General features: G+C 40.8%; 2 protein-coding genes across 6 annotated transcripts in view; one reads left to right on the forward strand and one right to left on the reverse strand.

Annotated features, from left to right (window-relative positions):
* Positions 1-17983, reverse strand: part of RELCH (RAB11 binding and LisH domain, coiled-coil and HEAT repeat containing) — a 76952-nt gene extending 58969 nt beyond the window's left edge. For all 4 annotated transcript variants that reach the window (XM_058831848.1, XM_058831847.1, XM_058831850.1 and 1 more), the window contains exons 1-2: positions 17282-17983; positions 756-845 (exon numbers count right to left, since the gene is read on the reverse strand). In XM_058831848.1, the coding sequence (XP_058687831.1) occupies positions 756-845; positions 17282-17765 (574 nt within the window). In that variant the 5' untranslated portion in view covers positions 17766-17983. The remainder of the gene's footprint in view (positions 1-755; positions 846-17281) is intronic.
* A 270-nt stretch (positions 17984-18253) lies between these two features.
* The window catches only part of PIGN (phosphatidylinositol glycan anchor biosynthesis class N), a 98697-nt gene continuing 91163 nt past the window's right edge, over positions 18254-25787 (forward strand). For both annotated transcript variants that reach the window (XR_009276953.1, XM_058832863.1), the window contains exon 1: positions 18254-18299. The gene's annotated coding sequence lies outside the window, so the exon portion shown is untranslated. The remainder of the gene's footprint in view (positions 18300-25787) is intronic.

Below are 25787 nucleotides of genomic sequence, written 5' to 3' on the forward strand. Positions count from 1 at the left end.
AAGGGTTTCTCTGTGGAAGCTGCGATTAACTTCATATATCAACTTGGAAAAAAATGTGGACAGAGAAATATGGCTCACATGCAAAAAAGGTTACTAAAATAATTTAAAATACAATAGAAGGTTCTGCCTTTGGTGATGTAATAGATCCTGAAATTAAAAGTGCCAAAGGCTCAGAACAAAAGGCAAAAAAAGACACTTCTCTAATCCAATCTTATACAATCAAAGAATCAAATAGGAGAGAAAAGTACAATAATTAAGATTTGTAGCAAAGAAGATTTATGGTACTGAGTAAATCCCAAATTTGCTCTGGGTTTGGAAATGCTATATTTGATCTCAAAGAAAGCTGTATTTAAGAGATGACTTGCAACAGATCTTTACATCAGAAAGCTCTCATCCACGTAGCAGTCACAGACCACTATACAGAGTAATTTAGTGTATGTTTCAGCTTAACAGTAGTAGTCAGTAGGCAATATCAAGATACAGTTCTATTGTCAAAGGCTTGTCAAGTTTTCAAGTATACTGCATGTTTCTGCACTGGTGACATCTTGAATCGTACTTGAGCACACCTGCCTGAATATTTACAGTAATTACAGCAGAAGCATCTAAAGCATGATGCTACCATCAAGCAACTAGTTAAACCATCTAAGTGAAATCCTGTCACCTTCAGAAATGTTTATTTAAATATACTTATGCAAGAAACAACAAAGTTAAACAGTAAAACATTCTATGATTCCTAAAAGATATAGAACACTTACCTGCTACTCTTTCATCTGTTTCTCTATTGCCATCATCAGAGTATCTTGCAAAATCTAAAGAATCAAGAGTACTGATGCTCCCAGCACGATCTTAAGGGGCAGGAAAAAAAAAAAAAAAAAAAAGATATCAGAAAGAATCCTGAAGAGCTGCCTGTCTTTTATAGAGAAAGTCAAAACAGCATCTCATTTCAGATACCACAAATTGGAGGTTACATGTTCTGCAAGGAAGTTACATTTTACTGCATTTTCTGAAGGTCTGTAAGGTCGGTAAGTCAAGAGTACATCAGTAAACTTGAACCACAAATGCAGCACTACTGCAAGTCTACTGAACAGACTGTAAGAGATTTTTACTCCCCCTAAAAGATGGCACTTCTAGTCTGTCCACAGCAGATGAGGACCACTGGATTGTAGCACTTTCCCTTTTCCACAAGGGCCAGGGACTTAGGGTTGGACACACAGGTAAGAACGTAAAAGAAACCAAACTGTTGTGTGACAACTTTCAAGCAGTTCCCATTTAACAGAAACCCTGTAACCGCCTCAAATACTCTACTTCCTTTTCCCATTTTTAGTATTTTAAGGCATATCAACGTGACCAAATACTTTTTTACATATCTCTTGATCTAGCTTTTAACTTCAGCACATACCCACTTGATTAACATTTTTAAGGAATGCAGTATCTAACAAAAGCAAATGAAGCACAGTTCACACTATTGCAGGTATAATATTCACACTCTACAATAAATTCTTAATTTAAAAAAGAAAAAAATCAAGAAATTCAGTAACCAGCATAAGGTTTGGATCTAATCTTGATATTTTTCATTTCATGGGAATGACAAAGAAAAAAACATCAACTAAAATGTAATTTTGGTAAGTCTGTTGAAGCACATATTCACCTTTTTATTACAAAAATGCACGAATTACTTGGTAACAGAACTCAAAATAAATTGAACAGATTCCTAGCACAATTGAACATGCAAAAATTATATTAAGTACCTTAGTATCTTTCCTCTCCTTTTGAAATTAATTTCTATGTAGCACTTCAGAAATAATTATAATTACATTAGAACTGTTGTCACATTAACAAAGAACAAACTCCACAGAGCTGTCAAAAAAACTCTTATCTGTCAGTGGAAATAGAAGCAATTCCATCACTTGTCAGTCAAACTCTGTCATGACTAACATCATTAAGTATTTAGCCTCTCCTCCAATTCTGCATTATGTATAAAAGGAAAAACAAAACAAAGAAAATTCTGTTAATGACTTTCTTTGTATATGTCCTGGGGTGACTTTATGATACTGGTATCCCCAATCGTCTGGTTTATGTTATATATTAAGTTCTGCACCTTTAAGACTGGCTCTGAAAGTGAGAGTGGGGGGAAGAAGAAGCGTGCAGTTTGTGTTAAAGAAAAACATCACTCCCACACATCTCGCTCCTGGACTGTGGTGTCTGCAGCACGGACGGACAGCGGGACAGAGCTTCTCCCTGGCTTTTAGTTAGTTTTAGCTAGCTGAGGCAGAGGACTTCCCTGGACCTTTGTTTTTTTTTCCTTTTTCTTGGATCTGTGCAAACCTGCTCTGGACTGAACACCCAGCCAAACCCCGGGAGCTCACGCCTGTGGCCCACCGGGGCCTGGGCCTTGGCACTTTCCAGTGCCGGAGGGACTGATAAGAACCTGAGCGAGCCGAGCTACACCACATGGAAAGGACTTTTCTTCCTAGTCTTGCCATTCCATCGAACAGCAAGAGGTTTTATTATTTAATATTATTCAATTTCTGTTAAATAAACAGCTTTTTTCCACTTCTCTCCAAGGAATTTTTTTTCCTTTCCCGGACCAGTTGGTGGGGAGGGGGCATTTCCCTGGGGAAACCCCCATTTGGAGTTTTCCTCCCTAATTTGCCCTAAACCAGGACAGTATATTTGTGCCTAAGTTGTACTGTAAGGTCTTGTGACATCCTCTCCAACATTGCACTTAAATAAAACACCTGAATTAAGACTGATTAAAGCATTTGCACTTAAAAGATACAGATACTAAAGTTGCCAACTCTAGCTGAGCTCCACAACTTCAAGACTTGCCTGAAAATCCTAACCATAAAGTATATGACAGTATACAGTTTATATCTACTAAAGGTTTTTTTTCCTGTTGCAACACTTTCTTATCCAAACAATGAAACAGGTTGCTGCTCCTCAATGAGTGTCTACTCAGAGACTGGTTTGAACCACATATGCAGGTTCCAGTCTTATCCTTTGCAATTTTTTCAGACATTAGTCTGATTTAGTAATTCTCTGCAGGCTGTTCAATATAGCTTAGCAACACAGCGCAAACACTTCTTTTTACAGCATCTTTGGAAAATGGAGTGTTGTGAAAATAGACCAGTGGGAATCACATCTGAAGAGATTAAGTTCAAAAGTAAACACAAATTCATGCACAGTATGAGAGTCTCTAGAATTGACTTTTCAAAACACCCAGCACCATGATGAGTAGATACTGCTCCAAATTTTCAGTGGGAGCTACAAGATCATTATTTGAAATCAAATTCAAGACAACATTCAAATGGAGATCTCAATGAAAAGTTGATGTTGAAGAGAAGTAACCAAGTCTCACATACAGCATTGCTACGGTAAACGCAGAAATAAAACTGTTCCCTCCTGCAGTCTTGCCATGTTCACAGATCAATTTTCCAATTGATCTGTAAACAGAAGCAAAGTAACATCAGAGAAACAGGGCTCAAATTTTCAGCTTAAGTCAACGACATCACAATCAGAAAAGTATCCAAAGCCATAAGTAACACAACCTTTTCCTTGTATGACTAGTGGCACACTTCGGAGGCCAAGGTTCTCCCCTGAAAACTGATAAAACAAACCCAGGCATAAAACACAAACTTATTTGCCAAAGCCAAATATTTATTGAAAAAACCCCAAACCACCAAAACCCAGATGCCTATAAAAAAGCAGGGGGTAACCACAATCTTTGTCAGGATTTAGACAACAGAAGCTGTTTAAGATCATACCAGCAGCTGTGAATCCAACAACTCACAATATCAATCAGTTTTACAACCTTAATGGTCCTACAGGAACACCAAGGGGGTGTTCAACACACAGAAACTGCCTTAAGCACCACCCCTGCATGCACAGCAGCCATTTACAGGGTTTAAACTTGTACGTTCACATTTAGACTTTGCTTTATCATTACAATGTTCATAATAAAGCAGACATCTGACTTCCTTTTCATACAGGCCGACACTGTGAAGATGCACAGACAGCTAGATTCAGATTGATGAAACCAATGAAGATCTGCTATGGAACACCTCGTGGCCTGTTTCCTGCTACCATCATTTCACTCTGCCAGGAATGCTGATCCTCCTCCCCATTACACAAGCCCATGCCCATCAGCACAGCCCCTAACCCAAGATGTGTCATTATCAGTAGAGACAGGGCGCACAGGCACTGCTGGGCAAGGCGCTGCTCCTCAGTGCCCACAGTGAAAGCAGAGGGCCAGTGCCATCGCCTCACCTGCCACCAATGTCACCATGGGAAAGTGTGTCTGTGGCCTCGCTACCTACCACTGCCTCTGCAGGCAGTCATCTGTACTCCTAAACTAATGCCGTCGTCTAGAAAATCATGGAATAACATCCTATAACCTCATATTTTACGCTTCCATGAAGGATGTACCTGCTCTGCAAAGGATCAAGAGGGTGTAAAAGGCACCTCCCTGCTGGCAGCACAACAGCCTCATTTGTTAGGAAAATGGGCAGGGCCGTTTGAAGGAAAGGAATAGAAGGGAAGGGCTGTGCTCAGTCACAGCTCACCTGAGGAATGTGAAATATCATCATTTGTCTGAAGCACAAGTAGTTGTACTCCAGAACACTGAATAGAAGCACTTCAACTACAGCATTCAGAAAAGAGAACTATTTTCTGAACTGAAAGGGGACCAAAAAAAAAATAATTTTTTTTAGAAGACATATATTCACTTAATTTGTAAAATAAAAATAAAAATTTGAGTCTCAAGTGATTTGGCAAAGAATATCAAAGCAACTTCTTGTGGAGAAACTGAAAAGGAGAAGTACACTTTGGCAGAAATCTGCTTCCTTCCCAGAAAGAAACCCAATCTGCCACAGCAGCGTGAACCCATTCTGTTGTCTTGATATATGCATTCTTATCAACAGTCTCCTGTGCATGGATTTTAGCTTCTCTTTCTGAATTAAAACACTTTTTAAATAGCAATTTCTTTTTGCTAAAAGCTTTCCTAGTGCACACTGGCAAAATAATTGCTGTTAGCTTCATGTTTCAGAAACGGTAAAAGCAAAGTAACAAGAACGATTTTGACAAGCACGTATAAACACCTGCAGAACACAGATCACCTCAATATGGAACGAGAAAGCGCCACAGTGCATAGAGAAGCAATGAAATGGGCTTAGGGTTTTCATAATTCATACTAGAGAAACGCCAGGAGACATATTGGGATAATAAAGGAGAGCCTGTGCACAGTTCTTGTCTCTTACCTTTACCACTGGAAAAGGATGAGCAAAATCAGAATGCCAAGATTTATGTACTCAAAGATAAGAAGATTTTTAATCCATATGTTAAAAAATGCAATGCATTTAATTTAATTTGTGAAGTTATAAATCAAGTTCAACATCACATTTTGCTTATTGACTTTTACAGTCTTAAACATATTGCTTCATTCCAGAGGAAAAGAATTTTAATTTTTTTCTTATTCCCCAAACTGGCACCAGATGACATGCAGATTTCTTCTGACAGCTTCTGTTCCCATGGCATATATTCAGCTCTCCCTGAAAGTTGAGCATAACTACTAAAGTAGGAAAATGCAGAGAAATCTCAGAGTTATACATCCCCCTCCACTGACATACATAATATGAAGAAGGTTATGTTCCATTCACTCTGATGATAAAAGAATTATTTTTACCAGTTTACCTAAAGGACAATAAGAAGGATCATATTAGCCACATTTTTGTGTTAGCCATTTTGTCACAGTATGTGCATTAAGCAGAAAAAAATTGCAGTCTTCTATAAAATCTCATTAAATAATCTTTACATGTGCATGACACTGTAAATCATCTAAAAGCATAGACAAATTACGTGGCATTATTTATTGACAGGAAGGCTCAAGAAAAAATATTTTAAAAATTAATGATTTAGAAGATATTTGAATTTACTTTGCAAACATCCAAATTGATTTTAAAAATTACTAGTTGGTAAAGCTGCCCAGTTATCACAGTTCCTCTAAGATCACAGGAAATCATTTCATCATGTATTAACAAATAATCAAATGGAACATATGGAGACCCAGAAATCCACAATTTTTCCTTGAAATTCAAAGACAAGAAGTAATACTATGCTTGTACACGACAGACTCACTTTGCTAAGTAAATGCTCACTTGTAATGAAAAATATCTGTAACCCTGAAACCAGATGATTGCCATATTTTAAACTGCTGAGTGAAATAGCTGGCTAATCACATTTTACACTGATTGGAGATGTAACTGGCTACTGGAAGTCAGGTTTTGATTAGCATACAAATGGAACTAAATGTGAATCCTTCCCAGTGAGGATCAGAGCAGCTTCCCACTGGATACTGCACATACTAGGACAATATATTTCAAAGTTTAAGCCAGGCTTTACATGAATTATATGGTTATATGGAGGATGAAACAGCTGTAGGCAGATAATTCACACATGTCACAGGGAGATACAACCTTTTCAGGTTTGAGATAGTAAATGTCTGGATAATAACTTATACCTATAATGCTATGAGGGCCATCAGGTACATCAGGTAGACTCCAACATCCATCCTCACACATCATTATTTGGAGAAGAAAAAACAAACATGGCTTTGCATTAAAAAAACAAACACCCAAAACCAAGCAAAAGAACACTCCTTGGATACATTCTACCCAATTGCTTAATACAATTGTATCTGTCATTTACTGTAGCATTATCAAAGGAGAACACACAACATGCCACATGCTTAGAAAAAACTGTTAAGAACATTATTCATGATATTGAATACTTAGAAGATTTATGTCAAGAACTCTGAATATTCATCCAAGCACAGCTCTGCTTCCAGAAGCATGGAATTTTTATTTCATTTAGTCTTTTTTCTTTTTTTCTTTTACTTTAGACAAAGTTGAAATGTTTTAACATTAATATTAGAATTATCCTACAAGCAACTTATTCCACCAATAGTAATTTTATTTGATAATAATTCCCTCTCTTCACTAGATTAAAAGAAAAAACACTGAAGGAAAACTCTTTTTGAGGTACCAATGTCAAGGCACAGTTAGCCTTGACACTGTTAGCCTACTCTCTCATCTCCAGTGAACGGGAGGATTTCACTAAGGACAAACATCATTAAACAAGGCCTGCCAGTTCAGTGTCAGGTACAACTCTACTTAGAAGCCATCTCAGGTTAATGCCTTCTAGCTTATCCTGAATAAAACCAGGCATTGAAAGTTACATAAGTGAATGACTGAGGCTATCAAAAATTATTCCTTAGCATCATCATCGTGAGGCTTCTTACTTCTTTCTTACTTCTAGTTAAGAAAAAACCCAATATGACTCCAGAATACAATTCTCTGCAGGAACAGAAATAAACTGCACTTCATTCTTGAACTGGACACTGAAAATCTGTGTTGCAGAACAAAATTATTCAAATAGGGAATTGCTAAGGTTTGATTTTATTATGAATTTAAAACCAAAACAAAACAGGATAATTTGACCAACAAATATGCTACACCTTAACACACAGCAGTAAATTAAACTCCAAAAACTATGAACTATCATACAAAGAAAGTTGTTGGGGAATATGAATGTCAGAAAAGCATGCAACTACAGCTCTTTGTAGAAAAAAACCCAGCTTACTCTGAGATACTGTTTGGATCTCTGAAAAGCAAGAAACTATAAAAGCCCCCAACTGCAATGTTTTTTGACCAACAAGCCATGGATTATTACTAAGACAAGCTTTAAAATAACCATATAGTTCCACGTAGTTTTATAAAGCACACACAAGTTTTTCCTGATGAGCTGTGCTATTCCTATGTGAGTTAAGCTGTCCCTCCTCCCAATATACATATAATCCTCTTCTTGCATGGAGGAACCTCTGATGCAAAATTCTCCATCTAAAAGAAAATCATGTCATGAAGAGATCAAAGCCAAAACTTTAAGGTGTCCACAAATCAAATGTTGGAAAAAAACTTCATAGAGATCTTCAAAGGACAACAGTACCCATATTTTATAGGGTATAACTTATCTTTTAGGACACCCAACCTAATTTTTAAATGCAAAGATACAGGCGAACTAGTAAGTACTCTGCTAACAGATCCCACCTGAGAAGCTTCCATGAAAATTACTCAAATCTGACACATTTTTCCTTTCTTCTCTGTGCTACACATACAATAAAAGAACTATTGAAATTCAGACCTAAGGAAATGCAGATGCATGAATACACATTTTAGGTCTATTTCTGCTGGCAGTCAAAAAGTCTGCAAGTGAGGTACTTTACCTATCTTAAACATTCCAGACCTAGAGGAAAGAAGCCAGTAGAGTCATGCAGCAGATGGCCTGCTCTTTTCTCAAGCTACTGGTCTGAAAAAGTACGCCCTTGAATAACTTGTATTTTCAGCTATCCTGCACAGTATCACAGGCACAAAATAGCAGAAGCCAAGGAAACAGGGGATGGAGGCTAGTTGGGATAAAGAATAAATGTCCTCTTGTATTTCTTTGTACATTCTTAAGCCCCATATTAGTACTGAGCCACACACAGGCATATGAGTAAACCAAATTGTGATAAAAGCATGTGTGACAGATGTGGGATAATGTGAAAACCCAAAGAGTTTTAATGAAGTCCTTTCTACCTTAAATCAATTAATCAGCCATCGTTAACTCTTTAAAAAGTGATCATCAATTCACAGTTTGTATTTGTGACTACCTTATATAGCAACTGAAATAGATCTGTTGTGCAATACATATGAATAAATGAATTAAACTATTTAATTCCCCATAAATAAAACTGTTAATTTATTTTAACCATACCACACTTCATAAGACATCTCTGGAGCAATATTTGAAAAGTTTTAGAAGTCTGCTGCATTTAAAATTTCTGCTATGTTTTAACTTGTTCCAAGCTTAGCAATGCTGGATCTTTCAGCAAAACAAACTTGATCCATTGCAGCAGACATGTGATCTAGCATACAACCTTTACAGCAGAAACAGACTTGCCTAACAATTTTTTAAACCAACTTCAACTTGTAAATTTTACTAGATTAACACATTCCACATTGCTATGGTAACTCGGGGATGGAACAAAAAGCCTTAAATTAATTCATTGTATCAGGCACTGAACTGTAAGCACCTGACCTACCAACCTTGCTTTGCAACTCAAGTGCCTCTTTTGCTCTCTCCCAGATGTTCCTAATCAATGTGACCTGCAGAATTTTCCAAGTTGGTATGTTCTGAAGACTTCAGACCCTCATCAAATGAAAACTTAGTTAAGTAAAGCTACTAGAATAAAATTAACTTGTCAGAACAATCTACTTACCAATTACCTAGAACAGACATTCAGTCCTAGTCCATGATGGGCAATCCAAACGAGATTGAAAACAGATGATCAATAAATACACTTACCTACCTCATATTAATAGTAAGTTATAACATTTCATAGGAAGCATATGAGGGTAAACCCCTAAAGCTGATTAGAGAAAACTAACCTATGCTTGCTGGCCAAGAACAGAAAAAAATCCCACACAAACCCAACAAAATCCCACCAACCAACCACAACAAAAGACCCAACCACCAGATATGTAAAACAAGTATTTTGCAGACAAATTGCAATAAAAAAGTATTACTGTCATAACAGGCATACTGCAGAAGCTCATCAGAAATACGAAATTACAAGTAGAAAGTAGATAAGATCATGTACCCTAGAACAGGAATAACGTGCTCATAGAACTGGGTTATGATACAGATGCACCTGGGCTAATCTCCTGGAGAGCTATACCAAAACCATGCTGCTTTTGGAGAGAAGCTTACTGCATAGAAACTCTCAGGAAGCAGTCAAATTAGTTGAGTCTGAAAGAATTGAGCTGGCCCTGCACAAAGCCATTTGTATGCTGCTGCAGTGAACGCTGAGGTCCAGAGAGGTGTGACCTTAGGAAAAGCATCAAATCCAACCTGACCCACTACAAGGTCAAGGAGTAGCTGAAGCTGCAGTGCTCTTGAGCAAACAGACCTTCCCAAAATGGAACAGCTAAGGGTGAAGCATGGCATGGAGGTACTTCTTTCAGCTCATGACCCCAGCTGGCTTTAGCAGAAATCAGAAAGCATCACCAGCATCAAATTAACTCCATATGCTTGATGCTGCAGGACTGCATTATCCAAAATGTACTCATTAACTTGCACCACAAGGATTTTTCCATTTGTCGCACTAACCCAGCTTTCTGTTAAACACCAACATCAAGCAAAATTGTCTCAATGTAGTCCTTAATGGTTGCCCTTGCTGAAGGACTACTTAAAGCGTATGGATAATATCTCTCTTTATTCTCAAGCACTGTATTGCCTCATGTTTTTGTTTAATATTTAAATTTCAGTAAATTCTCATTTGCCCAGTTTCTACATTTACCTTAGGACAGTAGTAAATTTTCCAGTTAAAACTTAACCTATGTCCATGTGGTTTCTAGAGAATTGCAAAAAAAAAAACCAAAAACTAGCAACTGGAGACCAAAGCACTTCTTCTACAAGAAAAGGCTGAGAGACATGAAGCTGTTAAACCTGGAAAGCTCAGGGGGTGTCTCGTGATGTGTACAAATAATTGAAGGGAGTGCACAAAGAGGACAGAGCCAGGCTCTTCTCAGTGGTGACCTGCGACAGACCACAGACGGTGGGCACAAACTGAAACACGGGAAGTTCCTTTGGAACATCAGGAAACACTTCTACTGTAACTGAGCACTGGCACAGACTACTCAGAGGGGTGACAGTCTCTATCCCCGGAGTTACTTAAAAGGCCATCTGGCCATGATCCTGGGAAACCAGCTGTGGGTCAGAGTAGTTCTGCTTGAGCAGGAAGTTGGACCAGATGATCACCAGAGGTCCCTTCCCACCTCAGCCATGCTGTGATTCTGAGATTATTTTTGCCTTGGTTTCTCTTACTCCAGAAGTTTTTTTCAAATGACAAAACAGCTCATAGCTTTCTCTCTCCTCTAACATCACATAAGATGAAAATATAATTGTTATATAAATATGAAATTCTTATTCTGTGACTTTTTATGTAACAGTATTTCCTTCAATTCAACAACAAAGTAATCAGCTGCATCACTATCATGCCGAGTTACATGGCAGGAAGAGAAGAAGAAAATTGCCTCTACCCTACAGTGCACTGGAAGGAAGAGCTCACTATTTCTCAAAAGCTTTTTCAACTTGGTCTGTCTTTAAAAAAAAAAGAAAAAAAAAAAGAGACAGTCTTCTTAACTATTTGTCCAACACACTCAATATACTTAGTGGCATGTCTCAGGCATTCACATCATCAATAAATACGTAAGGCCTACAACCTTTACTGAATTACCCAATGTTTTAGCCTGTGCTAGAGGAGATTTCAACTCAGTTTCTCAAAACTGCAACTTTACAATACACTAGAAAACCAAATACAAGTAACACCTTGAAGACAAGGAGTTGTCAGTTTGAACCCAGCAGTATAAGGTTTCAGGACTTACCTTTTAATTGAAAAAAATACTCCTCATGCAGTATTTCAGAGAGCTCCATATGTATAAGTTAACTCAGATTTTGTAAAAATCTTAATTTAGTTGGGAAGTGTAGGAACATCTTGAAAAAGATTTATTCCCATGTTTTCATTAATTTTGTGTTTATAGAACATAGAAATCCAGCATTTACAAATTTTCAATTAATGGAGATGGACTGCACACAGATCAACTTCCAACATAGCTGATATTAATATCTACTTGATAATAACTTGCTTACGAATACTAGACAAAACTTTTTTCATCAGGTAATGAAACTCATGTAAAATTTTCAGCAAGCATTCTCTCAGCTGGACAGAGTCTATGAGTCATATCTTCTGTTAAGAAAAAGGTAATTCTCAGAGGGGAAAAAAAGCTACAGGGAATATGATATAACACATAGAATTGAAATTACATATGGAAGAACTCAGAAAAGTTGCCAATGGTTGGTTCTGAAATGTGAAGCTTGAACTCAACATTCTAATTTCCTTCTTTCCACCCCCAAAACCCAGAAAACATTCTCTTTTTTCCCTAACAGCAAAACCATCAGAATGATGGTGTGCTGCTTCAGCACAAATCCAGCTTGTTTTGCTGAAGCTTTCAGCCACAGGATGGTTAAATTCACTCATAACTGAACTAGCTACAGCGCCTATATAGAGAAGTTCACTTCTGCTTTCCACAACATCAAAAAGTAAAAGGAACTCTGGCACAGGAACAGAACAGAAGTCAGGACAAAAGCAATTAATTTCACTATCTCATAGCTCTGATGATCCTAAAAGAACCACATCATGCACTAAGTTATGATACAGAAAAATCCAACCTAGTCATCATAGCCACTCGCTACTCAGTGGATAACTTGAAATTTACCTGCCTAGTAATAGAGACTTCTACTCTGTCCTCCTTTGTCCATAATTGTCATGCTTATCACACTACCTTATCTTGTTACTTCTTTGTGTAGTTACATACTTACGGGGACTAACCTGTCTCCAGAACAATCTACCATTACATCCCAAATCAGCCCAACACAGACATCAGCCAAAGCTTAGACTCATCCATCAGAAACAGCTTCCAGCAGACCCAGTTTTAGTCACTTGACAAGTCCAACAGTTGCAAAAGCTTTAACATAAGTAGCTTGTAAGCTATGACGTGCGTGTTACTGAAAACCTGTCAGAAATGCCAGTGTCAGTAAAATTGAGCAGGTTTAAAGCAGTCACAACAGGAAAAGTTCACCTGGCTTCTCTATCAGTAAAGCCAACATCAGAGCACTACCAAGCTTCTCAGTTTTCCTCCAGGCATCGCTCTTTTCTGGCAGGTTTGAAGCGAACTCTGCTTCCTTTTCTTCAGCATTACGTACAAACCTCAACTCTTTCAAATATTTTCTGTACTTCATTAAAAGTGACAACAATCAGCCTTTTCCATCTGTTGATTACCAGCAGTTTTGATTATCTATTTATCTGCACCTTTCCAGTCCGTCCTTTCTCAGAGGAGCACATATTCCAAATCAGGTGGCAAAACCACTCTTACTCACAAGCTGCCAGTCTACCTCCCATTATCTGCAGATACACCCAACAGGACTAGGTATTTTTGCTTGCTTTCATAAAGTAACAAGCCAAAGACTTGAGCTGACAACACCAAAACACGTAATAAGTAGTCATTAAAAGAAAAATTACATGCCATCTTCTCAATTTCCTGCCTTATTTAGACTGCTATTTAAGCTGAGGTATAGTGAACTGTTTGGAAGTAGCCCTGTTCTGCTATATTTTCATTCATAAAAAAAATATGTTGAAACACTGGCCATGGCAAAGCCCTGCACAAAATTACAATGTTTGTGATTCAGGATTGAAAAGAGCTGTTATCACCCCCTCTCACAAAGGTAGAATCTGTATGCTCTTCCCATTCGGCTTTATCCAGTAGGATCCATCTGAATTTCAAAGGCTACAAGCAAAAGGAGCAATGCATTACAATATTCCATGCCCTCCCCCAAAAAATAACCAACAACAAAGGAAAATCAAACACTCCAAATAATAAACAAAGCCAGGAGCTTACTATGAAGAAGCAGCAGCAACACTTTATATCTTTGTGCTAATGGATTAATTTAATATAACTGGAATCAAATCCCCAGAAAGTTATAAACAATGTTATTATGTCAATAACTAGAAAAAAAATGTTCTCCTGAAAACCACAAATGTAACATAAATGCCGAAACCCCTTACGATTTTCATTAAAGCCATTTAAAATTTTGGGAATGTTGCATTTTTGTGCCAATAAAGAAAAAAATAAATGGCAAATTTTAAGACTAACACTAGTCCTACCAGTATAAGCTGCATTCATCAAACATAGCAACCAAAGGGCAACATATCAATGACATTAAAAATAAGTTTTCTTCACCCACTATGCACACGCTTGAATTATGGTCATGCATATAATAAACACATTTGTGGTCCAGGAACACAGATAAGACATTTGAGCCACAGTTTTATTTCTAAATTTTGAGTATCTCAACTTGTACTCTACCTTCTCATCAAAAATGATAGGGACAAAAATTCGTATTTAATGTGCAGGTGCTGACTACAGCCTTGTAAAAGATCTGGAATAGAGTAAAAAGGAGGGACTTCCAAACCATACTGCTCACATGAGTGGCATTAGAAAGGTGGTATCAAAATACTCTAGCAGACATGAAGCTACTGCTACTGAAACCAATAGAAGCTCTCAGAAGTTTGGGAACATCTAGCTGAGATACAGGATGTCAAGGATGACTGTACACAGGTGCTGGGCTAAAGGAATACTGTTACCCCCTTCACAGTGTGAATTTGCTTCAAACTAGAAAAGCAAAGCTGCTTAGACACAAGACACATTTCCACAATATATCTTAATCTCAGTTTGTAGCTGTGATGTTCCTGCTGCTGAAATAAGGAAGGGTGTTTTTGCAAAGTAAGAAATCCCAGTCATCTGACTGTCATTTGCTGTTGCAACCAAGCCCTCTGAAGCATGTTTCAGAGACAAAACAGCTTCTAAGTCACTTGCTGACCACATGATGCTGGTTGTTTAAATCCGATGACACTTCAGCAAAATCTTTTTGTAACAGTCTTTGAAGACTAAGAAGAGAAATAAAACCACACCAAAATAAATTCCAGCATGCACTCAGAGTTTAGACTGGCACTTCTCAGAGTCCTTTTAGGCAACGAACACTTGTACTCCCATTCTGTACAGTACGCAAAGTACGAAAGCTTTCTGTTGCTCAGTGGAAATCCTCAGGCAGCATTCCAAACATACTTCACATTCAATAAGAATTGCCAGTCATACTTTTTCTACATCCACTCCAATTATGAAAAATCTCAGAATAAAGCCAGAGAAATTAATCTAACTTGGGGGCTGGGAGGAACAGGTACAAAGCTAGCACTGAGAAGAAATTCTGACTTCAGAAATCAACAGAAATAATTTTTTTAATGATGTTATGATTTTTTTTTTACTGAAGCATAAAATTCATGACCTAGAAACGGCAATCATGCCAAACTGCACTACTTTCTACACCAATAGTTTCTATTAAGAAAACTAGTAGCTTATTCTGAAATACCTTTGGGCATGTTAAAGCAAGAGAAGGTACATGCATAACTCTTATAAAGGCAGGTACAACAGACTGGATCTCTCAACAAAACTGGATATTTTGACGAACTTAGGAAACTGTTCGGACTTATTTTTGGATCTGAACTATAGCTCAGTCACCTACCTAAATAAAGTAATAGGAGATGCTTAGGGCAAAAGCAAGGAAACTTTTCCAAAGACCACGATTTTCAGCCCATCACAGTCTTCTGCCATCTACTTTTTGGTATTTGGAAAATGACATAACTACAGAGGCATGAGATTATCAGCTCCTGTTCAATCAGAATCAGTCTGTACAGCACTGTCACAATTGCTAGCTCAATGCTAGACTCCAGACTGCAAGAAAGTCTGATGGCACCAAGTTAAAAAAGCTACTTGAGCTGTATAAAAATATTTTTTCATTGTTCTGCATCTGTCACCTTTCAATGTCACCTAATGTGAAGTGCCTTTTGAATCACTGTTGAGACAAAAAGAATCCTTTGAAATGCACTCTCTAACCTATTGTAGATATCAGATTTCAAGACACACCTTTAGCATAAGGTCTAGCATGATATTTATTTTTAGCACTTCAATATTATTAAACTTGTCCAAACTAAGTGTTAGTTCCCCCTTCTCTCTTTCGCCACTGCTATGGCCTCCTCCCTTCTTTTTTTAATAGGGACATCCCACAGGCATCTATCAATAAGCAGGTCAGCAAAATAATAATTAAGATGTTCTTACATAAGTATACTTTGGTCTGAGACTGCAAGAAGTGATTTTTTTTGTGTGCATAACAACACAGACACACAGGTTGCTGTTCTCCTAATTCTGGAGTATCAACAACTGGAAACAACTTATTATGTTAACAAAGAAAAGAGAATACTTAATCAGTCAGATTAATTGACTGGAATCCCCAAGGAAGCAGCTTGGGGATAAACCAGAAATTTATATCAATTCAAAGCCCTGAAGCACAAGTTTTTCCAACATTCACCCATCATATCATGAAGAAGACCACACTGAAGCTCTCAGTTGGACAAAAAGTATGAAATTGTAATTATTCATAAACAAGAGAACATAAACAACACAGCAAGATTTTTTTAGAAAGCCGTAGTTTTTTAAGAGATCTTGAAATGCGCCAAGAAGTTGATGTTTAGACGTCTCCATTATCCCAGCCATCCAGATGCTACTAGTTATTTCCAAACTTTAAGTGTAACTTCGTGTCTTTGCAACATCGGAAATTCTTAAAAGAAATGAAAATATAGGACTATTCACAAAATGCCTTTAGGTATCTTGGTAAACGCATAATTAACTCTTTCACCTGTCTGCTACCCACAATTCCTTTCAATACCTTCCCACGAGTTCATTAAGTCCTCAAAAGTCAGGTGGCTGCTCAGCTTCTCTTTCCCAAAGCCACTTCCACAGACTTTCCCCTTTGTACAATCTTACGTGTCTTGACAGCAATACTGACAAGACACAGCAGTGATTTTATTCTAAGCCATGTGTGTTACTTTTAAAACTCAAAGATTCTAAGGCCAGCTATGTGACAATACTGTCCCACCAATATCTGCACTCCTTTTGCTCCCTGAACCTATACCAACTCAGTATATTTACTGTTCCCCATTTCCTTGGCTAGCCAAAGATTACCGACACTTGGTAAACATGGTAGCATTAATTATAGGAAGCATTTTATTAGTTGTGCAAGTGACCTGTGAAACTCGGGCCTATCTTTAGATGCACCAGCAGAAATAACATCCTGGCTCCTTACACCCCATTTCTTACAGTTTTTAGACTTTAAATGTGGCACCCACGGCATAACACCCCACTCTTTTTCCTAGCACCGTATGATTTATCTCCTGGCAGTGAGCAATAAAGAAGCTGCTGAAAATAATTTCTTCCACATTTGGCAAACACCCGTGACGTTCACAGGGATACCGAAGCTCGATCAAACTACGCCTGTGGGACCAGGGTAACATCGATTCTGGTAGCCCACCTCCTCCGCCCCCGGCTGCCCCGCTCCTACGGCCTCCCCGAGTCCTGTTCAGGTCAGAGAGAGCAAGGAATGACTGGAACAAGGAGCGATGCCAAACGCCTTTCCTGGCCGCCCAGCGACACCGAGAGTCATCCCCGCCCAACCCCAAGATCCCACCGGTGGCTGCCCTCGCTTCCCGGAGTCTCTCCGGTCCCGAGCCAGGGTCACTTACTGAGCTGCCCGGCCCCGGGCTCCCTGCCGCCGGCTCCCCCGAGCCCGCTGCTGCTGCTCAGGCTGCCCAGGGCCCCGCCGGTGGGCGGCGTGCCGCTCTGCCGCTCGAAGTTGCCCGGGTTGGAGAAGAAATCGCGGAGCCGGGGCAGCTCCCGGCCGCTCTCCAACAGCTCCGTGTGCAGCTCCAGCGCCGTCAGCAGGAACTGGTCCCGCAGCAGCTGCGCCGCTATCGCGTCCATCGGCACCCGCGGCAGCTCCCCTGCCCCCGCGGCGGCATCGCCCGGCGCCGCCGCTCGCAGACCCGGCAGCTCCTCGGGGCTCCCCGCCGCCGGCTCCGGCTGCTGCTGCGGGTACGCCGGCCCGCCCGGCTCGGTGCTGCTGCTGCTGCCGCCGCCGGGCCGGGACTCCTCGGGCTCGTCCTCCTCCGAGTCGCTGAGGAAGGGGTTCACACTGCCGCCCCCGCCCGCCGCCGCCGCCGCCGCCATCTTACAGCCCGGCGCGGCGCGACCGCTGCCGGGGCGCTACCGCGGCAAAAGCCTGCGCGGAGACGCCGCCGCAGACACCCCTCCTGGCGGGACCGGGGCCCGAGCCGCTGCCGGGCCCCTGCAATGGTGTCGACGATGTTGACGATGCTGCTGCTGCTGCTGCGGACGCCGCCGCCACCTGCGGCCACAGCGACTCCCCGCCGCCGCCTCCTCGGCGGCCTCCCACCCGCCCTGCTGCCGCTTCCGGATCCCCGCTCGCGCGAGAGTTCCCGCAGCCAACCGCGAGCGGCGCCCGGGCACGCGCCCCCGCCCCCTCCGGCCCTCGCGCCCACCCACTCCTCTCGGGGCGGGGCCCGGGGGGGGGGGTGGGGAGAGAGCCGTTGAGGGGCGTGGCCACGCGCTGTTGGGGCGTGGCTTTAGGGCGCGCCCACGGCAGGGCGCGAAAGGGGCGTGGCGTAGTGACGCAGCCGCGTGGGGGCGGGCCGGGGCGGGCGGAAGCGGAAGTGTCCGTGGGTCGCGGCGGGGGATAGAGGAGTGAGTCCTGCGCGTGAGCGCCCCGCGCTTCCCGCGGGGAGGGGGCGGCGGATCCTGAGGCTGCGGCCCCGGGAAGGGGGGTGGGCACGGGCTGCGCCTCCCCGCTTCCGCAAGGCTTGGGCCGCCGCTCAGCCCGTATAGTCTTCCGGCGCCGCTGGGACTGGGGGGATGAATGGCTCGGCTTGGCCTCAGAGCCCGGGCTCGGGGTTCAGACCTCGCCGGGTTGCGTTGTCTGGGGATAGGGCTTCCCGGGGAAAGCAGCGCCCTACGAGGGCCCCCAGGCAGATGGACACTGGAGATGGTGGAGTCGCTGTCCCTGTCCCTGAAGGTGTTTAAAGAAAGACTGGACACAGCACTCGGTGCCATGGTCTCGGTGACACGGGGCTGTTCGGTCATGGGTTGGATTCGATGTCTTCATCTCAGAGGCCTTTTCCAGCCAAGCTGGTTCTGTAACTCTGTGTTCCCAATGGGCGTGTGGGCCATCTCTCAGGTGTTGCTGAAATTAGGGAGAGCACAAGCACAGCTGCATTGTAAGCTGATGGCCTCTGGAAGAAAGGTCAGGCAACACAGGAGGACTACAGAGATGTTGTAAAGTTATGCTGAGAGAAAATTAGAAGGGCCAAAACCCATCTGGAACTTAATCTGACTACTGCTGTAAAAGACATCAACACATATTTGCAGATACATCAGCAGCAAAAGGAGAGCTAAGGGGAGTGTTAATCCTTTGTGGAATGCAAGGGGAAACCATGGTAAAGGATGAGGAAAAGGCTGTGGTACAAAATGTCTTCTTTTTCTCACTCTTTAAGGACAAAGTCAGTTGCCCTCATGATGTACAGCCCCTGAGCAGATAAAGGGAACAGGGAGTAGAGTGATACTCCCATTGGGTCGGAGAGCTCATCTGCCAGAGGGTGAGAGGGTCCTGCCGGAGGGATTTGGACAAGTTGTGTCAGGCAGTGCTACAGGCTGTGGGAAAGGTGTCTGGAAGCTGGCCCAGCAGAAAAGGGCCTGTGAGTGCTGATGGACGGTTGCCTGGAGATGAGCCAGCAGAGTGCTTAGGTGGCCAAGAAGGCCAATGGCATCCTGGCCTATATCAGCAATAATGTGGCTAGCAGGACAAGGACAGTCATCATCCCCCTGTACCTGGCACTGGTGAGGCTGAACCTCGAATCCTGTGTCCAGTTCTGGAAGCTCTTTTGCTTGAGGTGATGGAGCAAGTCCAGAGAAGAGCAATGGGGCTGGTGAAGGGTCTGGAGCACAAGTCTGATGAGGAATGGCTGAGGGAGCTGGGTAATTTAGCCTGGAGAAATGGAAGTTTAGGAAGTTAACTTCCTGTTCCCTACAACCACCTGAAAGGAGGCTGTAGCGAGGTGGAGTTTGGCACCTTCTCCCAGGTGACAAGTGATAGGAGGAAAAGAAATGACCTCTAGTAGTGCCATTGAATTTTTTTCCTATTATGCATAAGATTGGATATTAGTAAAAATGTATTCACTGGAAGGGTAATCAGGCATTGGAACAGGCGGCCCAGGGAAGTGGTAGGATCACCATCCCTAGAAATATTCTAAAGACATGTGAATGTGGCACTTGGGAATGTGTTTTAGCAGTAGACTTGCCAGTGCTGGGTTAATGGTTGGAGTCAATGACCTTTGAAGTCTTTTCCAGCCTTAGTGATTCTGTGAATCCATGAAGTTGTGCATCTGGAAGTGTGAAAGTATCACTCTTAAAATGACTCAAAGTGGTTACTTTGTGTGTTACCTGTCAAAAAACTTGAAGCTGGAGTGTAGCAGCAGGTAGTGAAGGAAGTTGAGCTCACTGGAAACTATGCAAAACAGAGCCAGCATTGGTTTCTGTTTTGTTTCTTTGAAAATGCTTCATTCCTACCAATGGAAGCTCTGAGTAAAGCTGATCTGCTAGGACCTGCATATTGGGGCTGAACGCTTGGTAATAGAATAATGCGAATGTTTAGCAGTGACATGGAGATCTAAAAGCACTCTTGAGTACTCACTCCAAACTCTTCCATTCTCATGGTAGTTTGCTGTAAAAGATTGTGCTTTCCAGTTTGGGATTCACATAACTTTTCCATAAATTTTATACTCAGTTTAGCGCTCTGTCCTATAATAAACTTCGTATTTTATTACTGCTGTATTGTTTTATGTTATTGATACACAAAAAAGAGCCTAAATGGCAGAGCATCAACTGGTCGTAGCATAAAGTAAAATAGCAGTGTGTTGAAAAGGCTTTAAAATTCCGGTGGGATCACAATAAAAATAGGGACAAAAACATTTTACTGTTGCTGGTCCGGTGGAATTGAGAACCTTTACAGAAACCTTCTGCTTTTTGCTTTCATTTCTGGTGAGTTAGAGCTTGTTCGGGGTGAATTTGTTGAGGTCGGGTCTGGTCCTTTGCCGCCTTTGGCGAGGAGGGAGAATCCTGCCGGGGTCCTGCAGCGGCCCCTGGTGGCGATCCGCGGGCTTTGCAGCGCCTGTGCCGGGACTCCCAACCCTCCCTTCTGCCTTGCTCGTCTGAAACTTTCCTGCCCTCTGTGCTGTGGCACTAAGGACCTTCCACGGTGAAATCAATGTAAAAGCGTTCCACTGTCTCAGTGCTTTGGAAGAAGTTTGTTTGGGTTTGTGAAACTAAATTAAATATTTACAGATGTCACTCAATTGCTCCAAAATAATTTATGGATGGCTGGGAAAAAACTAACTTGGCTGAAATTTGTATTCCAAGACTGTAGGTAGAGAAATATGCTTGTAACAACATGCTTAAAACAGTTTATTATGTGCCAAAGGGGTATTGTTTTGAGAAACCAGAAAAGAAAACCTGATAGTACCCCAGAGGATGTGTGAGGGAGAAAAAGCTGCTCGAGTTCGGGAAATGGAGCATTATATAGGTCTACTTGAGGCAGACAGCTGCAAGTTAATTATTCAGTAGTCATTCTGAGAGAGGCAGATTGTTCATCAAGCTGCTTTGTCTCATACTGAAGTTGCTGTCTCCTAACTTTTATAGGATTTGAGTTCAGTATCTGAAGAACAACATAATACATCTTAGAAAGCTAAGATTCCAAAATACAAAAAATATCTGAAGAGGTTTTTTTTGGAGAAGGTGCTTTTTTCAGTCTATGCATGTTTTTTTGGTGAACTTTTAAATTTATGGTCCCTGAGATGAAAAATGAATAGAAAAATAATAGACTTTGCTTTTACTGTGTTGATTTTGGTAGGAGTGATCTTGAGCTAGTGCCTGAGAGTTTAGTGAACTGAAACATATGACCAGTTTCAGGTTCTCTCTGTTGTTTGGCAGGGTCATGGCTGTGAAAAGTGTTCTTTCTTTCTGCACTACTCTGGTGCAGCACCAACCATTCTCACAGCCAGTGAACACACAAGCTTTAAGGGAGTTTCTGTTTCAGCTTCCACAGACAAGGCTAATTTCATTCAAGGAAGTTAATTCTATTAGGTACAAACTGGGGCTTTTTTCTGTGCTGAATACTTGAAGTAAATGAATTAATGCGTTCTAGTGGGTCCTACAGGGAAGTAGAGTAGTTTTTTTTGCATCTGATTGGGATCCCAATTAGGGCACAGAGAACAAAATAATGGAGAACTATCTGAAGCAAATTTGATTTTTTACTTTAAAATAATTCTGATCTGTGAGTTCTACCAACTCTTAAGTTTTCTTCTAAAACTGAGCTGCCTGAAGGAATCGTTTTTTATATATGTTTAGTGAATGCTAACTTTTTTTTTGCCTCCTTTCAAAAGAAACTTGAAGGTAATTATGATTTTTGTTTGCTTTCAGCCCTTAAAAATCAATTTTAGCACTTCGTCAACTCTAAGCTCTGAAATATTTTGATATTTTGCAGGAGTCAAATAATGCAAATGTTGAGACACGTAATGTTGGTAACTTGTACTTAAACACCTCTGCTGTGTCTCTGAAATTGTATCTGGCCATTCCAGTTTCAAGGGAATGTTTTTTAATGAGACCAGCCTGTATCAGTAGTTAATGGTTACTTGTGTGTTACATTCAGATGCAGCTTTACCCAGACAAACTTACTTTATAAAGTGTTTGTTAAATTGGGATTTTAAGTAAAGGTAGTAAAGCAGTGTGAAGGGGCACTTGGAAATATTTTCAGCATCACCAAAAATGTGATAATGGCCCATGAAATCAGATGAAGACCTGAATTGAACAAAACAACCCCCCAAAATCCCTTTGAATTCAAGTTTGGCTGTGTTTTTCTACCTCCATAACTGCTGTTTTGAAGTGTTACTGTAAACAGTCGGTATTTGGAGGCCTACCATCAAAAAACCACAAAACAATCAAACACACTTAGAGCTTAAGAAGTATTTTAGAAAACTTGTTCAGGCTCTATGATATGTATATTTATGGTTTTGTGAGAATGAATATGTAAGGAAGAATTGCTGTTACAGTTGAGTGAGGATATATAAACTGTGAATCAATGGTGTGACCTTTTATGATGCTGTAAACACTTGTATGTTGAGTTTCTTGGGCCTTGTTCATCATAGCCTGGAAGATGGAGCACATTGTGTGGACTGTAGGCTGCTGAGAAAGGTATTGCAGGGGCTCTGAGATGGGTGCCTTACCCTGCCTCACCATGGGGAGGGACCGTGGAGGTAGGGAAGGGAAGCTGCTCTGTGCTTTTGTTGTCTGCTTCACGTTATTCCTCTTCAATTTAGCATTTGCACAGCTTTGAAAAAAAAAAATCCGCATCTTTTTTCCTTACATGGCCTGCTGACTACAACTAATATGAGGTGCAGGCTTCAAAGAAGGAGTCTGAGGATGTGCTTTGAACATGCTGAGTTAGGTCTTTCGTTAGGAGGAGATGGCATCCTGTCCTGCTGCCAACAAAGAGGTTTGTGCTGGAAATTCAGAGAATTAAACTACAGCAAAGTTATCTTTATTCTTCCTGATGATGGGGTTGTTTTTTTTGTTTTTTTTTTCTTGAGGTTATTTTCAATTGAATTAGTTTTCTAGAATGCTTAATTATCCAGTTGTACAACTGCCTGTGCCAGCCCGAGGAAGAGATTTGGCTTGGGAATAAATGAACAGGAGCAGAGGAGGACAGGACAGCTCTCTGCAGCTGTACTGGTTTGTTTTTTCTTGCAGTATTTGTAAATGTGGAAGCCTTTTATTCTGCTAACTGACATGCTGTTTTTATATAAAATACCTGGTAAAATGTATTTGCCTTGCTGGTCCAAATATTTTGGAAAATATGCTTTTAGTTACAAGCAAGTTTCTATAGGTGGCAGGGTACAAGTGAATAACTGATACACAGATCACCTCAAATATGAGAATTGAAAAGTTGTTGCCTATCTGCATTCTCCTGGTTTGTAGACTTCTCCCTAGCAATTTTTGGTTTGTCTTCTGAGCTCTTTTTTTCTCTACAGTGAATATATTGCTGTTCATTTGCTGAAAGAGTTTGAGTTCTGGGGAGGTTTCATTTTAAATCAGCAGTTCCCCATGTTGCAAAGAAGCAGAATACTGATTTTTTTCAGGAATAATTTTCTGTCTCCATTAATTATTAGAGTGAATCAGCAACTGAAAAATAAATGTATCTTATACAAATGAAAAGTGGCTTGGCTTTGTAATAAAAACAAATATAAGCTCACAGGGCTTCAGCAGAGGGTGTTTGCAAGTTGATATATCGTAAATGATAATGAATGTTAACTACTTGGTTAGTCGAGGCTGATGGAGGAGCACAGAGAATTTTGTTCTAAAGCGAATATTAGTATTTCAGGCTGCAGTAATTGATAAGTTCAGTGAGTTTTGAGTCTTATGGGAGCTTAGGGAAATGCTTCCTTTGTGAACAGCTTGCAAGTGTGGCTGCTGGTGGAAGAGTTAGAGAAGTTGATTCCTTTGCGTAGAGATTTCTTACTGGACCTCAAACTATCCTTGCACAAATACAGTGTATGCTTATATTTCGACCTGATGCTCTTTTAAAGGGGGTATCATCCATACTTTTTAGCATTTTTCTACACTTCACAACTTGACTATTGCAATTCTTTCAAAATATGAGGGGTGGGATTTGCCAGGTTCTGGGTGTGCCGCGATGCCAGCGCGGTGCAGGACCCTGGAGAGCGCCGGGCGGTGGGAGAGCATCGCCCCTGCCGCGGCCTCCCAGCTGCGCTCCACCGGGACTGCTCTCCTGCTCCGCGCTCTCCTCAGGCCTTAAAGGAGCTTTTGTTCTCAGTGGGGAACTTAACTTGCCTCTGTCTGTGTCAGCTTTCTTGGGAATGGAAGTTTGGCAGGTAAAGATATAGAAAACGTAGATTATGCTAGCTGGTTGACTAGTATTCAGCTACACATTATAGTCAACTTGCTAGCATAACTGAGTAGTACTTCTGAACTCAAAAAGTTCTGAAGTTTTTTGTTGTTTTTTTTTTAAAAGAAAAAAAATACCCCCAACTTTTGAAAAGATAGGAAACTACAAATCGATTATTTGACTTCTTTATGCCTTTTTTGAAAGTATTGCTGTATGCTTGGAAGGTTGTGATCTTTTTTTTTTTTTTCTTCAAACTGGAGCTATTGGTAAATTTGCATTGAGAGGGTTGTGTACAAGATTCAACAGATGTGCTTGGTACTATATGACATAATTCTTGCTTATTTATAATAGTTGCTCTCAATAAGCAAATGTGACTTAATAGAAGGAAAACCACTTCTTCCAACTTTTTTAAACCTTCCTTATTCATACTAGCTTCTGTAGAACATATGTCAAGCATTGCTTGTTTTGGGGTTTTTGGTAAAGGGTATTTTGTTTTCCTCTCTGTGTTTATATAATACATTTGCAAACTAGTTTTGCAAGAGTGCAGCTGAAAGTTTGGGGTTTTTTTTTTTCCCATCTTCATCCTCGTATATTCTACATTAAAATTTATTGTATGACTTTCAAGTATGCTCCTTGCCTCTTTTGTTGTTAAAGGGCAGAACTGTCATGCTTGTATTGGTACTTCTGCTTTATTGTGTAGTGTTATTGCAAATGGCTTTAAAAATACCTCAGGGGGCCTTCAGCCTTGGTTTGTGAGGGAGGGCTCCAGTAAGACAAAGACTGCTGTGACAATCTGTCTTCCATGTGCTTGTGTTCTCTTAAGTACCACTTGTCCCTTGACCTTGACCTGTGAAAACTGGTAGGATGTGTTTTATTAGACACTGTCAGGCTGATGTTCTTTCCCCAAATGTGTCCCATAAAACTTTTAATATGAAGAATCCATCTACAAAATCTCCAGGCACGTTAAGAAAAAAACAGTGACAGGAAATTTTTGTTTTGTTTTGTTTTTTTCAGGAATGCAGAACTCTGAGGTAATCTGCTACTTTTGGTGGTACAAGAAAGAATTAAACAGTCCATACTGAGATAAATATATATATATACACAGTATAAAAATGATGTTTGAAGAAGACTTGCTGGTAGAATATTGCTGAATGACTTAGAAATCAAGAAATATACAAGAGGATCTGCAGATACTTCCTGAGACCAGGCATAGGTCCTCC

The sequence above is a fragment of the Poecile atricapillus genome, chromosome 2 (genome assembly GCF_030490865.1).
Source record: "Poecile atricapillus isolate bPoeAtr1 chromosome 2, bPoeAtr1.hap1, whole genome shotgun sequence".
Classification (NCBI taxonomy): Eukaryota; Metazoa; Chordata; class Aves; order Passeriformes; family Paridae; genus Poecile; species Poecile atricapillus.